Source organism: Anomaloglossus baeobatrachus, chromosome 2 (genome assembly GCF_048569485.1).
Source record: "Anomaloglossus baeobatrachus isolate aAnoBae1 chromosome 2, aAnoBae1.hap1, whole genome shotgun sequence".
NCBI classification, from domain to species: Eukaryota; Metazoa; Chordata; class Amphibia; order Anura; family Aromobatidae; genus Anomaloglossus; species Anomaloglossus baeobatrachus.
Genome location: NC_134354.1, coordinates 238933139 through 238946834, shown reverse-complemented (window position 1 = coordinate 238946834; position 13696 = coordinate 238933139). Strand labels below are relative to the sequence as shown.

Sequence of the window (13696 nt, the reverse complement as noted above, 5' to 3'; positions counted from 1 at the left end):
CCAGTTACATTGCCATTAGTTTTGGATAATAGGCCATATTATTTAAATTGGCTGGAGGTAGATACCAGGAAAGGTGTTCTTGTAGTTGTATGCTTTTACATAAACTTACCCACTATTACAGCTGAAAAATGCTTTTGACTGAAACATGTCGTCTACCATTTCCACTACTCCATTTTCCACCTCTCCTGGTGAACCGCAGGAAACTCCTTAAAAACATAAGGATTTCATATATGACTTGTACTGACATATACTGCTCTGTGTAGATGATTTTTCACGTAAACCCCTTTGGACACTTTATTGGAGGTATACATACGTACATTAGCGTTAATATTTTTATTACTTTAGTAACATAATCAAGAAAAAAGCACCAGTTTTTTCTTTATCCTGCTTAAAAGGATTTTCCGACTTCAGAAAATCACTTTTCCATCGCTGCAGTCTGCAGTTTGTTTACAAAACCCACCCTTTACTCATCCTCCCTGGGTCTGGCGCCGAGTCTCCACCGCTGCCCCCGGTGTCTGATACTGTCTACAGAGGACATGTCGATAGCGCTGCATCCAGTAACTGAGCTCTGCGGCTCTGCCCGAGTTGACATAAGCTGCTGAGCTCACTAATTGGCTGCAGTGATGTCAGCATGACGTCAGTGGTAAAGACCATAATGGGTACTGGGAGAAGCGGGAGAGACTCAGTGCTGGACCTGGGGAGGATAAATAATGGAGTATTTTTGGGGGGAAAGGGTTTTCCATAGAAAACTCCTCTAAATACTGTATGTACCCACTGTATGTGGCAAACACATAACTTCCCTGTAGACCTTTTTTATATCTAGGACCACCTCAATGATTACAACAGGAACTAGCAACCGTCACTAAAGGGGGGCCGTGCTGTGCTGCAATCAAAGACAAAATACTAGTGAATTTGGATATAGGTCAGTTATAGTCACTGAGCTGTAATCATAAAATGGAAGACCATTTTGTTTATGGATGTGCAGATAAAAACGGATCCCATAGGGAACATTCATATAACAACAGTTTTTTTCTATTTTTACTGAGATATTTCAATGCTGTAACTTACGAATCTGAAACTGGTCACGGAAATTATTAATAATTGCTACTGTAAAAAAAATGGATTGCACATGGATGACAAATGAGTAAAATATCTTACACTTTTTATACGCTCGTATGAATCAGGTCTCAGTGTACTAGCGTTTGCCTGCCGTTTCCACTAGGGGGAGCTTATTACACAGAACACTGTCTCACACATTTATGGTATATAATAGATTTATGGGAAACTTCTGGGACCCTTATGGGAAACAGCCATTATTGGATGCTTTTCCCATAGTAATCAGAGGAGATGCAGCCTCTACAATTAAAGTTTTACAGAAAAATCCAAGTGCTGCAATATAATTTGCTTTCATAAAGCCTCATACAGACATTTATTGTTTGCGTACAAGTGCTATCCTTATATTTCTTGGCAGGCATTCGTATCTATAATAGTGAATAGGGTCTTTGACATGTCTATAATTTTCAGCAGACCCCAGAGGAGATGCAAAATTGCAGAGACGTCCTGTTTTGATCTGAGGGGCCGATCAAAATTGGCAATGCAAGTCTATGAGTCATTGAAAAATTTGGACAGAATTCACATGCCAGCTGAGTGCAGTCCAATTTTCATTGACTGCTAGATAGGAAAATAGAGATTTTTTTTATTTATAATTTTTTTCACGTGTGAGAAAAATTATGACACTCGGATCAAACTCTGATGACACTCTCGGTTGGAGAGATGCACGGTCAGTCCATGTATTGCGATCCAAGATCTGATGGATGATCAAGACATGAAAGAGCCCTTACTGTTTGCATTAACTCTTTCTCTTACTGCTAAGTAAAATAGCAGAATTGCATTGGTAAACTGGTGATCACTGGACACAACTAGAGTTGAGCGTGGTTCGCGGTTCGAGGTTCTCCAGTTCTAGGCTCGAGTGATTTTAGGGCCTGTTCTAGATCGAACTAGAACTCGAGCTTTTTGCAAAAGCTCGATAGTTCTAGAAACGTTCGAGAACGGTTCTAGCAGCAAAAAAACAGCTAATTCCTAGCTGGTTTTCCGCTGTAATAGTGTAAGTCACTCTGTGACTCACACTATTATGACATTTAAGTGTATAGTGTGCGTGAACAGCGCCTTCAGATCACTGCTGTTTGTATAATGGCGATCGCCTTTTTTTTTTTCTTTCCTTGTCTTCCTTCCCTAAGCGCGCGCGTCTTGTGGGGCGGGCCAGCATGTCAGCCAATCCCAGACACACACACAGCTAAGTGAACTTTTAGCCAGAGAAGCAACGGCATGTGTGATAGGATGTCCATGTCACATGTCCCTGCATTATAAAACCGGACATTTTCCTCCAGGACGCCATTATCTCTTCTGCGTCCTTGGTGTCAGACATCACTGGCGCAGCTCCGTCCTGAGTCCTATCGCTGATACAGCTGTATGCGCTCCATACACAGCGCTGGACAGCTTAGGGAGAGCACTTTCTATCAGTCCTTTCAAGGGCTCGTACGGGCAGGGTCAGAGTTAAGGTGACAGGTCCTGAAAACAGCGACAGCGTCTGTGTAGCAAAGGTCAGGGATTTCGTCGCTGCATTTCCCCATTAGGAGGGAATAGAAAGGCAGGCTTCCTTTCCTCTACCCAGAGCCCCACAACCCTGCCACTGTACCCTCCTGTCCTCTGCACACTCCAACTCATTATAACTAAGCCATTATACTAGCAAACACTCAGTGTACCTAGTGGCATCCTAAACGTGGCTATTGGACTTTGCTATAGTCCCACTAGTGCAATGACATTTGCAGCACCTCTGCCTGCATTGCACACTCCCAACTCATTATAACTAAGCCATTATACTAGCAAACACTCAGTGTACCTAGTGGCATCCTAAACGTGGCTATTGGACTTTGCTATAGTCCCACTAGTGCAATGACATTTGCAGCACCTCTGCCTGCATTGCACACTCCAACTCATTATAACTAAGCCATTATACTAGCAAACACTCAGTGTACCTAGTGGCATCCTAAATGTGGCTATTGGACTGTTGTCTAGTCACACTAGTGCAAAGACATTTGCAGCACCTCTGCCTGCATTGCACACTCCAACTCATTATAACTAAGCCATTATACTAGCAAACACTCAGTGTACCTAGTGGCATCCTAAACGTGGCTATTGGACTTTGCTATAGTCCCACTAGTGCAAAGACATTTGCAGCACCTCTGCCTGCATTGCACACTCCAACTCATTATAACTAAGCCATTATACTAGCAAACACTCAGTGTACCTAGTGGCATCCTAAACGTGGCTATTGGACTGTTGTCTAGTCCCACTAGTGCAAAGATATTTGCAGCACATCTGCCTGCATTGCACACTCCAACTCATTATAACTAAGCCATTATACTAGCAAACACTCAGTGTACCTAGTGGCATCCTAAACGTGGCTATTGGACTTTGCTATAGTCCCACTAGTGCAATGACATTTGCAGCACCTCTGCCTGCATTGCACACTCCCAACTCATTATAACTAAGCCATTATACTAGCAAACACTCAGTGTACCTAGTGGCATCCTAAATGTGGCTATTGGACTGTTGTCTAGTCACACTAGTGCAAAGACATTTGCAGCACCTCTGCCTGCATTGCACACTCCAACTCATTATAACTAAGCCATTATACTAGCAAACACTCAGTGTACCTAGTGGCATCCTAAACGTGGCTATTGGACTTTGCTATAGTCCCACTAGTGCAAAGACATTTGCAGCACCTCTGCCTGCATTGCACACTCCAACTCATTATAACTAAGCCATTATACTAGCAAACACTCAGTGTACCTAGTGGCATCCTAAACGTGGCTATTGGACTGTTGTCTAGTCACACTAGTGCAAAGACATTTGCAGCACCTCTACCTGCATTGCACACTCCAACTCATTATAACTAAGCCATTATACTAGCAAACACTCAGTGTACCTAGTGGCATCCTAAACGTGGCTATTGGACTTTGCTATAGTCCCACTAGTGCAATGACATTTGCAGCACCTCTGCCTGCATTGCACACTCCCAACTCATTATAACTAAGCCATTATACTAGCAAACACTCAGTGTACCTAGTGGCATCCTAAACGTGGCTATTGGACTTTGCTATAGTCCCACTAGTGCAATGACATTTGCAGCACCTCTGCCTGCATTGCACACTCCAACTCATTATAACTAAGCCATTATACTAGCAAACACTCAGTGTACCTAGTGGCATCCTAAATGTGGCTATTGGACTGTTGTCTAGTCACACTAGTGCAAAGACATTTGCAGCACCTCTGCCTGCATTGCACACTCCAACTCATTATAACTAAGCCATTATACTAGCAAACACTCAGTGTACCTAGTGGCATCCTAAACGTGGCTATTGGACTTTGCTATAGTCCCACTAGTGCAAAGACATTTGCAGCACCTCTGCCTGCATTGCACACTCCAACTCATTATAACTAAGCCATTATACTAGCAAACACTCAGTGTACCTAGTGGCATCCTAAACGTGGCTATTGGACTGTTGTCTAGTCACACTAGTGCAAAGACATTTGCAGCACCTCTGCCTGCATTGCACACTCCAACTCAATATAACTAAGCCATTATACTAGCAAACACTCAGTGTACCTAGTGGCATCCTAAACGTGGCTATTGGACTTTGCTATAGTCCCACTAGTGCAAAGACATTTGCAGCACCTCTGCCTGCATTGCACACTCCAACTCATTATAACTAAGCCATTATACTAGCAAACACTCAGTGTACCTAGTGGCATCCTAAACGTGGCTATTGGACTGTTGTCTAGACACACTAGTGCAAAGACATTTGCAGCACCTCTGCCTGCATTGCACACTCCAACTCATTATAACTAAGCCATTGTACTAGCAAACACTCAGTGTACCTAGTGGCATCCTAAACGTGGCTATTGGACTGTTGTCTAGACACACTAGTGCAAAGATATTTGCAGCACGTCTGCCTGCATTGCACACTCCAACTCATTATAACTAAGCCATTATACTAGCAAACACTCAGTGTACCTAGTGGCATCCTAAACGTGGCTATTGGACTTTGCTATAGTCCCACTAGTGCAAAGACATTTGCAGCACCTCTGCCTGCATTGCACACTCCAACTCATTATAACTAAGCCATTATACTAGCAAACACTCAGTGTACCTAGTGGCATCCTAAACGTGACTATTGGACTTTGCTATAGTCCCACTAGTGCAAAGACATTTGCAGCACCTCTGCCTGCATTGCACACTCAAACTCATTATAACTAAGCCATTATACTAGCAAACACTCAGTGTACCTAGTGGCATCCTAAACGTGGCTATTGGACTTTGCTATAGTCCCACTAGTGCAAAGACATTTCATAGTATCATAGTATCATAGTTTTAAGGTTGAAGGGAGACTCTAAGTCCATCTAGTTCAACCCGTAGCCTAACATGTTGATCCAGAGGAAGGCAAAAAACCCCAATGTGGCAAACAAGTTCCAATGGGGAAAAAATTTCCTTCCTGACTCCACATCCGGCAATCAGACTAGTTCCCTGGATCAATACCCTGTCATAAAATCTAATATACATAACTGGTTATATTAAATTTTTCAAGAAAGGCATCCAGGCTCTGCTTAAATGTTAGTAGTGAATCACTCATTACAACATCATGCGGCAGAGAATTCCATAGTCTCACTGCTCGTACAGTAAAGAATCCTCGTCTGTGATTATGATTAAACCTTCTTTCCTCAAGACGTAGCGGATGCCCCCGTGTTCCAGTCGCAGGCCTAGGTGTAAATAGATCTTTGCAAAGGTCTCTGTACTGTCCCCTCATATATTTGTACATTGTGATTAGATCTCCCCTAAGCCTTCGTTTTTCCAGACTAAATAACCCCAAGTTTAATAACCTGTCTTCGTATTGCAGCCCCCCCATTCCTCTAATAATCTTGGTCGCTCTTCTTTGCACCCTCTCCAGTTCAGCTATGTCCTTCTTATATATCGGTGACCAGAATTGTACACAGTATTCTACGTGCGGTCGCACTAGTGACTTGTACAGAGGTAGAACTATATTTTTTTCATGAACACTTATACCTCTTTTAATACATCCCATTAGTTTATTAGCCCTGGCAGCAGCTGCCTGACACTGTCCACTAAAGTGAAGTTCACCATACACCCATACACCCAAGTCTTTTTCTGTGTCTGTTTTACCCAGTGTTCTACAATTAAGTACATAATCATAAATGTTATTTCCTCTACCCAAGTGCATGACCTTACATTTATCTACATTAAACTTCAATTGCCACTTCTCAGCCCAATCCTCCAATTTACATAAATCTCCCTGTAATATAAAATTATCCTCCTCTGTATTGATTACCCTGCAGAGTTTAGTATCATCTGCAAATATTGAAATTCTACTCCGCATGCTCCCAACAAGGTCATTTATAAATATGTTGAAAAGAAGCGGGCCCAATACTGACCCCTGTGGTACCCCACTATGAACTGAGACCCAGTCCGAGTACGTACCATTAATAACCACCCTTTGTTTCCTATCACTGAGCCAGTTTTTAACCCAGTTACACATATTTTCCCCTATCCCCATTATTCTCATTTTATGTACCAACCTTTTGTGTGGCACCGTATCAAAAGCTTTTGAAAAGTCCATATACACAACATCCACTGCATTTCCCTGGTCCAGGCTTGAACTTACCTCTTCATAGAAGCTGATCAAATTAGTTTGACAGGATCGATCCCTCATAAACCCATGTTGATACTCTGTCATAAGGTTATTTTTCTTGAGATACTCCAGTATAGCATCTCTCAAGAAACCCTCAAGGATTTTACCAACCGTAGAGGTTAAACTTACCGGCCTATAATTTCCCGGCTCAGTTTTTGTCCCCTTTTTGAATATTGGCACCACATTTGCTATGCGCCAGTCCTGCGGTACCGACCCTGTTATTAAGGAATCTGAGAAGATTAAAAATAATGGTCTATCTATCACAGAACTCAATTCCTGTAGTACTCTGGGGTGTATGCCATCCGGGCCCGGAGATTTGTCAACCTTAGTGATTTCGAGGCGGCGGCGTACTTCCTGCTGGGTTAAGCAGGTAATATTCAAGGGTGAATTTATGGCATCACTGGTCATGTCATCTGCCATGGCATTTTCTTGTATAAAAACCGTAGAAAAAAAGTCATTCAGCAGGTTGGCTTTACCCTCATCCCCTTCCACCATTTCACCAAGACTATTTTTAAGGGGGCCAACACTATCGCTTTTCAGTTTTTTACTGTTTATGTAGTTAAAGAATATTTTAGGATTATTTTTACTTTCTCTCGCAATGAGTCTCTCTGTCTCAAACTTAGCTAACTTAATTTGCTTTTTACATATTTTATTTAATTTTCTATAATTATATAATGCCTCATCACTACCTACCCTCTTTAATTCTTTTAAGGCTTTCTGTTTTTCTTTTATTGCTTCCCTTACAGCTCTATTTAGCCATAGGGGTTTCCTCCTATTTCTAGCATGTTTGTTCCCATAGGGTATATTTTCTGCACAAGCCCTATTCAGGATGCTCATAAAAGTCTCCCATTTGCTTTGTGTACTTTTATTACTTAGTACATCATCCCAGTTTATTGCACTAAGATCATCTCTCAACCGTTTAAAATTTGCTTTCCTGAAGTTTAGTGTCCTTGTAGCCCCTCTACTATACATCTTACTAAAGAATACATGAAAACTTATTATTTTGTGATCACTATTCCCCAAGTAACCCCCAACTTGTATATTTGATATGCGGTCTGGCCTATTGGTTAGTACAAGGTCTAGTAGTGCTCCCCCTCTTGTGGGGTCCTGTACCATTTGTGAAAGGTAATTATCTTTCATTGTTATCAAAAATCTATTTCCTTTGCTGGAACTGCAAGTTTCTGTTCCCCAATTTATATCAGGATAGTTAAAGTCCCCCATAATAATTACCTCTCCGAGACTCGCTGCTTTATCAATTTGCTTTATGAGGAGATTCTCTACCTCTTCCATAATATTCGGCGTCTTATAACACACCCCTATCAGTATTTTATTATTCATTCTCCCCCCCCTTATCTCCACCCATAGGGACTCTACATTCTCAGTACCCTCACATATGTTGTCACGCAGGATGGGTTTTAAGGATGATTTTACATATAGACACACACCTCCCCCTCGCTTATTTGTACGGTCATTCCTGAATAGGCTATAACCCTGTAAATTAACAGCCCAGTCATAGCTCTCATCCAGCCATGTCTCTGATATCCCCACTATATCATAATTTTCTTCCAACAATATTAATTCTAATTCCTCCACCTTATTTGTGAGGCTTCGGGCATTAGTGTACATGCACGTTACGTATGACTCTGTACCTATATTCCTGCTTACTGTATTGACTGTCCTAACCCTTCCCCCCGTACCACCCCCAATTTCATTACTTGTGCCCTGGTCACTATCTGCACTACATTCCCCTTCTATAAAGTGAATACCCTCGCCCCCCATTCCTAGTTTAAACACTCCTCCAACCTTCTAGCCATTTTCTGCCCCAGCAGAGCTGCACCCTCCCCATTAAGATGCAGCCCATCCCTAGCATAGAATCTGTAGCCAACTGAAAAGTCGGCCCAATTCTCCAGGAACCCAAAACTCTCTTTCCTACACCAATTCTTGAGCCACCTGTTAACCTCCCTGATCTCTCTTTGCCTCTCTGGTGTGGCTCGTGGCACAGGTAGTATTTCCGAAAATACCACCTTTGAGGTCCATGCTTTAAGCTTACAACCTAATTCCCTGAAATCATCTTTAAGGACCTTCCACCTACCTCTAACTTTGTCATTTGTGCCAATGTGTACAATGACCGCTGGGTCCTCCCCAGCCCCTCCCAGTAACCTGTCAACCCGATCAGCGATGTGCCGAACTTGAGCGCCAGGAAGACAACACACTGTTCGGCGATCCCTGTCTTTGTGACAGATTGCCCTATCTGTCCCCCTAATAATTGAGTCCCCCACTACCAGTACCTGTCTTGCCTGCCCTGCACTCCTATTCCCCCCCTTACTGGAGCAGACACTCCTCTGGCGTTCAGAGGTCATGCCTTGCTGCAGCAATGCTACCCCTGTAATGACATCCCCCTCATCTGCCAAGTTTGCAAACCTATTGGGGTGTGTCAGTTCAGGACTAGCCTCCCTAGCACTTTTCCCTTTACCCCCCTTTCTAACTGTCACCCAGCTACCTACCTCACCGTCCTGCCGCTCCCTACTACGATCCTCCCCCACATCTGACCCAGCAAGCTGCTGCTCAGTGAGCAGCACACTCCTTTCCATATTGCTATTTGCAGCACCTCTGCCTGCATTGCACACTCCAACTCATTATAACTAAGCCATTATACTAGCAAACACTCAGTGTACCTAGTGGCATCCTAAACGTGGCTATTGGACTGTTGTCTAGTCACACTAGTGCAAAGACATTTGCAGCACCTCTGCCTGCATTGCACACTCCAACTCATTATAACTAAGCTATTATACTAGCAAACACTCAGTGTACCTAGTGGCATCCTAAACATGGCTATTGGACTTTGCTATAGTCCCACTAGTGCAAAGACATTTGCAGCACCTCTGCCTGCATTGCACACGCCAACTCATTATAACTAAGCCATTATACTAGCAAACATTCAGTGTACCTAGTGGCATCCTAAACGTGGCTATTGGACTTTGCTATAGTCCCACTAGTGCAAAGACATTTGCAGCACCTCTGCCTGCATTGCACACTCCAACTCATTATAACTAAGCCATTATACTAGCAAACACTCAGTGTACCTAGTGGCATCCTAAACGTGGCTATTGGACTTTGCTATAGTCCCACTAGTGCAAAGACATTTGCAGCACCTCTGCCTGCATTGCACACTCCAACTCATTATAACTAAGCCATTATACTAGCAAACACTCAGTGTACCTAGTGGCATCCTAAACGTGGCTATTGGACTTTGCTATAGTCCCACTAGTGCAAAGACATTTGCAGCACCTCTGCCTGCATTGCACACTCCAACTCATTATAACTAAGCCATTATACTAGCAAACACTCAGTGTACCTAGTGGCATCCTAAACGTGGCTATTGGACTGTTGTCTAGTCACACTAGTGCAAAGACATTTGAAGCACCTCTGCCTGCATTGCACACTCCAACTCATTATAACTAAGCCATTATACTAGTAAACACTCAGTGTACCTAGTGGCATCCTAAACGTGGCTATTGGACTGTTGTCTAGTCCCACTAGTGCAAAGATATTTGCAGCACGTCTGCCTGCATTGCACACTCCAACTCATTATAACTAAGCCATTATACTAGCAAACACTCAGTGTACCTAGTGGCATCCTAAACGTGGCTATTGGACTGTTGTCTAGTCCCACTAGTGCAAAGATATTTGCAGCACATCTGCCTGCATTGCACACTCCAACTCATTATAACTAAGCCATTATACTAGCAAACACTCAGTGTACCTAGTGGCATCCTAAACGTGGCTATTGGACTTTGCTATAGTCCCACTAGTGCAAAGACATTTGCAGCACCTCTGCCTGCATTGCACACTCCAACTCATTATAACTAAGCCATTATACTAGCAAACACTCAGTGTACCTAGTGGCATCCTAAACGTGGCTATTGGACTGTTGTCTAGTCACACTAGTGCAAAGACATTTGCAGCACCTCTGCCTGCATTGCACACTCCAACTCATTATAACTAAGCCATTATACTAGCAAACACTCAGTGTACCTAGTGGCATCCTAAACGTGGCTATTGGACTGTTGTCTAGTCCCACTAGTGCAAAGACATTTGCAGCACCTCTGCCTGCATTGCACACTCCAACTCATAACTAAGCCATTATACTAGCAAACACTCAGTGTACCTAGTGGCATCCTAAACGTGGCTATTGGACTTTGCTATAGTCCCACTAGTGCAAAGACATTTGCAGCACCTCTGCCTGCATTGCACACTCCAACTCATTATAACTAAGCCATTATACTAGCAAACACTCAGTGTACCTAGTGGCATCCTAAACGTGGCTACTGGACTTTGCTATAGTCCCACTAGTGCAAAGACATTTGCAGCACCTCTGCCTGCATTGCACACTCCAACTCATTATAACTAAGCCATTGTACTAGCAAACACTCAGTGTACCTAGTGGCATCCTAAACGTGGCTATTGGACTTTGCTATAGTCCCACTACTGCAAAGACATTTGCAGCACCTCTGCCTGCATTGCACACTCCAACTCATTATAACTAAGCCATTATACTAGCAAACACTCAGTGTACCTAGTGGCATCCTAAACATTGGCTATTGGACTTTGCTATAGTCCCACTAGTGCAAAGACATTTGCAGCACCTCTGCCTGCATTGCACACTCCAACTCATTATAACTAAGCCATTATACTAGCAAACACTCAGTGTACCTAGTGGCATCCTAAACGTGGCTATTGGACTTTGCTATAGTCCCACTAGTGCAAAGACATTTGCAGCACCTCTGCCTGCATTGCACACTCCAACTCATTACAACTAAGCCATTATACTAGCAAACACTCAGTGTACCTAGTGGCATCCTAAACGTTGCTATTGGACTGTTGTCTAGTCACACTAGTGCAAAGACATTTGCAGCACCTCTACCTGCATTGCACACTCCAACTCATTATAACTAAGCCATTATACTAGCAAACACTCAGTGTACCTAGTGGCATCCTAAACGTGGCTATTGTACTTTGCTATAGTCCCACTAGTGCAAAGACATTTGCAGCACCTCTGCCTGCATTGCACACTCCAACTCATTATAACTAAGCCATTATACTAGCAAACACTCAGTGTACCTAGTGGCATCCTAAACGTGGCTATTGGACTGTTGTCTAGTCACACTAGTGCAAAGACATTTGCAGCACTTCTACCTGCATTGCACACTCCAACTCATTATAACTAAGCCATTATACTAGCAATTTTTGCTGTAAGTTTAAGGGCCGTAGTTGCATTGTCAGGGATATTTATTCTTTTATATTCTGCTGTTAATAAAGCTAGACCACCACTGCAATCTACACCACCTCTCAATTTTTACTACCACATTTTCAGTCCACAATCTTGTCGCAATCAACATGAGTGGCAAAATGACAGATGCTGGTGGAAAGGGGAAGAGGCGTGGTGGAAAAGGCAAAAAAGGTTTTGTCCGTGGGGAAGGTGGCAAAGCTCCATTATCATCTGCTGAAGATAGACCATCTACCAGCAATAGTAAGATGTCTACTACTTACCGTGGACAATCCGATGTGCTCCCTTTTTTACGGACACGAACAACAGGAACAAAGGTAGATGATGGCCAAAAAAGGAAAATGCTTGAATGGATCTCAAGTGGTCCAACAAGTGCCATCTCAGCCACTTCAAGTACCGCATCCAAAAAACACCAGTACTCTGAGTTGTCATCCCAATCAAACTTGCTTTCTCCCAGCTCTGAAGTCTCCATCAGCCCTGCACAGTATGGTGGAACTGAGATGGCTGAGTCTGCAGAGCTGTTCAGTCACACTATAGCCTGGGAATCAGAGGTCTGCTCCCAAGCTACAGTGAGTACAGAACAGGAAATGGTCTGCAGTGATGCCCAGAACCTTTGTGACTCTGATTCAGGCCGTGAGGACCAAGTTTCTGAGCATAATGTTGACCCTTTGTCACAAACTGTAACACCTGTGGTTATAGACAATGAGGAACATACTGATGAAGATGAGACGCAGATACCCGATTGGGATGAAAACTTAAATATTCGGTCAGGGCAAGAAGAGGCTCGGTCTGATGGGGAGGGGAGTGCAAACACAACAATTGATGATGAAGTTCTAGATCCCACCTACTGTCAACCCACAGTCAGGCACTCGAGGAGGTCAACAGAGGTGGTGGAGGAGGATGCAACTGATGACGAAGTTACCTTGCGCCTTCCTGGACACAGTCGGAGTACTGGTAGCACGTATACAACTGCATCCTCAGCCACCACTCTGCCTCTGAGCATTATTCGGGGTGGATCAACAGGTCGCATGGCCTCTAAGCCTTGCCTAGCCTGGTCCTTTTTTGACATAGAAAAAGATCGCCCAAATTATGTGATCTGTAAAATTTGTCATGGTTCTCTTAGTAGAGGTCAAAACCTCAGCAGTTTGACAACTTCTTCCATGAATCGTCACATGAATAAATATCATATGGCCCGGTGGGAAGCTCACCGTGCTGCAATGCGGCCTAGCGGAGCGAACCATCCACCGCCTGCCCCTTCCAGTGCATCCGTGCGCTCTTCATCTTCTAGGACTGTGGTGACAGCTGTCACACCTGTTTTTCCACCCAGAACTTCCACCAGTGTAACCGCAACAGGCAGTTTGCTTGGTAGGTCGTCAGTTGGTTTGGAAGGGGAAACAAGTGAGTGTGTACAGCTCTCTCAGACATCGATAGCACCAACGTTGGATGAAGGCAACATCATGTCTCCGCCTGCACTTTCCTCACAAACCTGCATTTTTCCAGGGACACCCTACTCAACACCGTCTACACACAGCAGCCAGATCTCTGTCCCTCAGATGTGGTCAAATAAAAGGCCACTTCCTGCGACCCATGACAAAGCTAAGAGGTTGACTCTATCCCTCTGTAAGCTGTTGGCTACCGAAAT

The 13696-nt window shown here is 43.7% G+C and overlaps 1 protein-coding gene across 2 annotated transcripts in view; it reads right to left on the bottom strand.

Moving 5' to 3' along the window:
* Positions 1-13696, bottom strand: part of LOC142289769 (zona pellucida sperm-binding protein 3 receptor-like) — a 168326-nt gene that overhangs the window by 25882 nt on the left and 128748 nt on the right. For both annotated transcript variants that reach the window (XM_075333700.1, XM_075333701.1), the window contains one exon: positions 110-206. In XM_075333700.1, coding sequence (XP_075189815.1) covers positions 110-206 — 97 coding nt within the window. The remainder of the gene's footprint in view (positions 1-109; positions 207-13696) is intronic.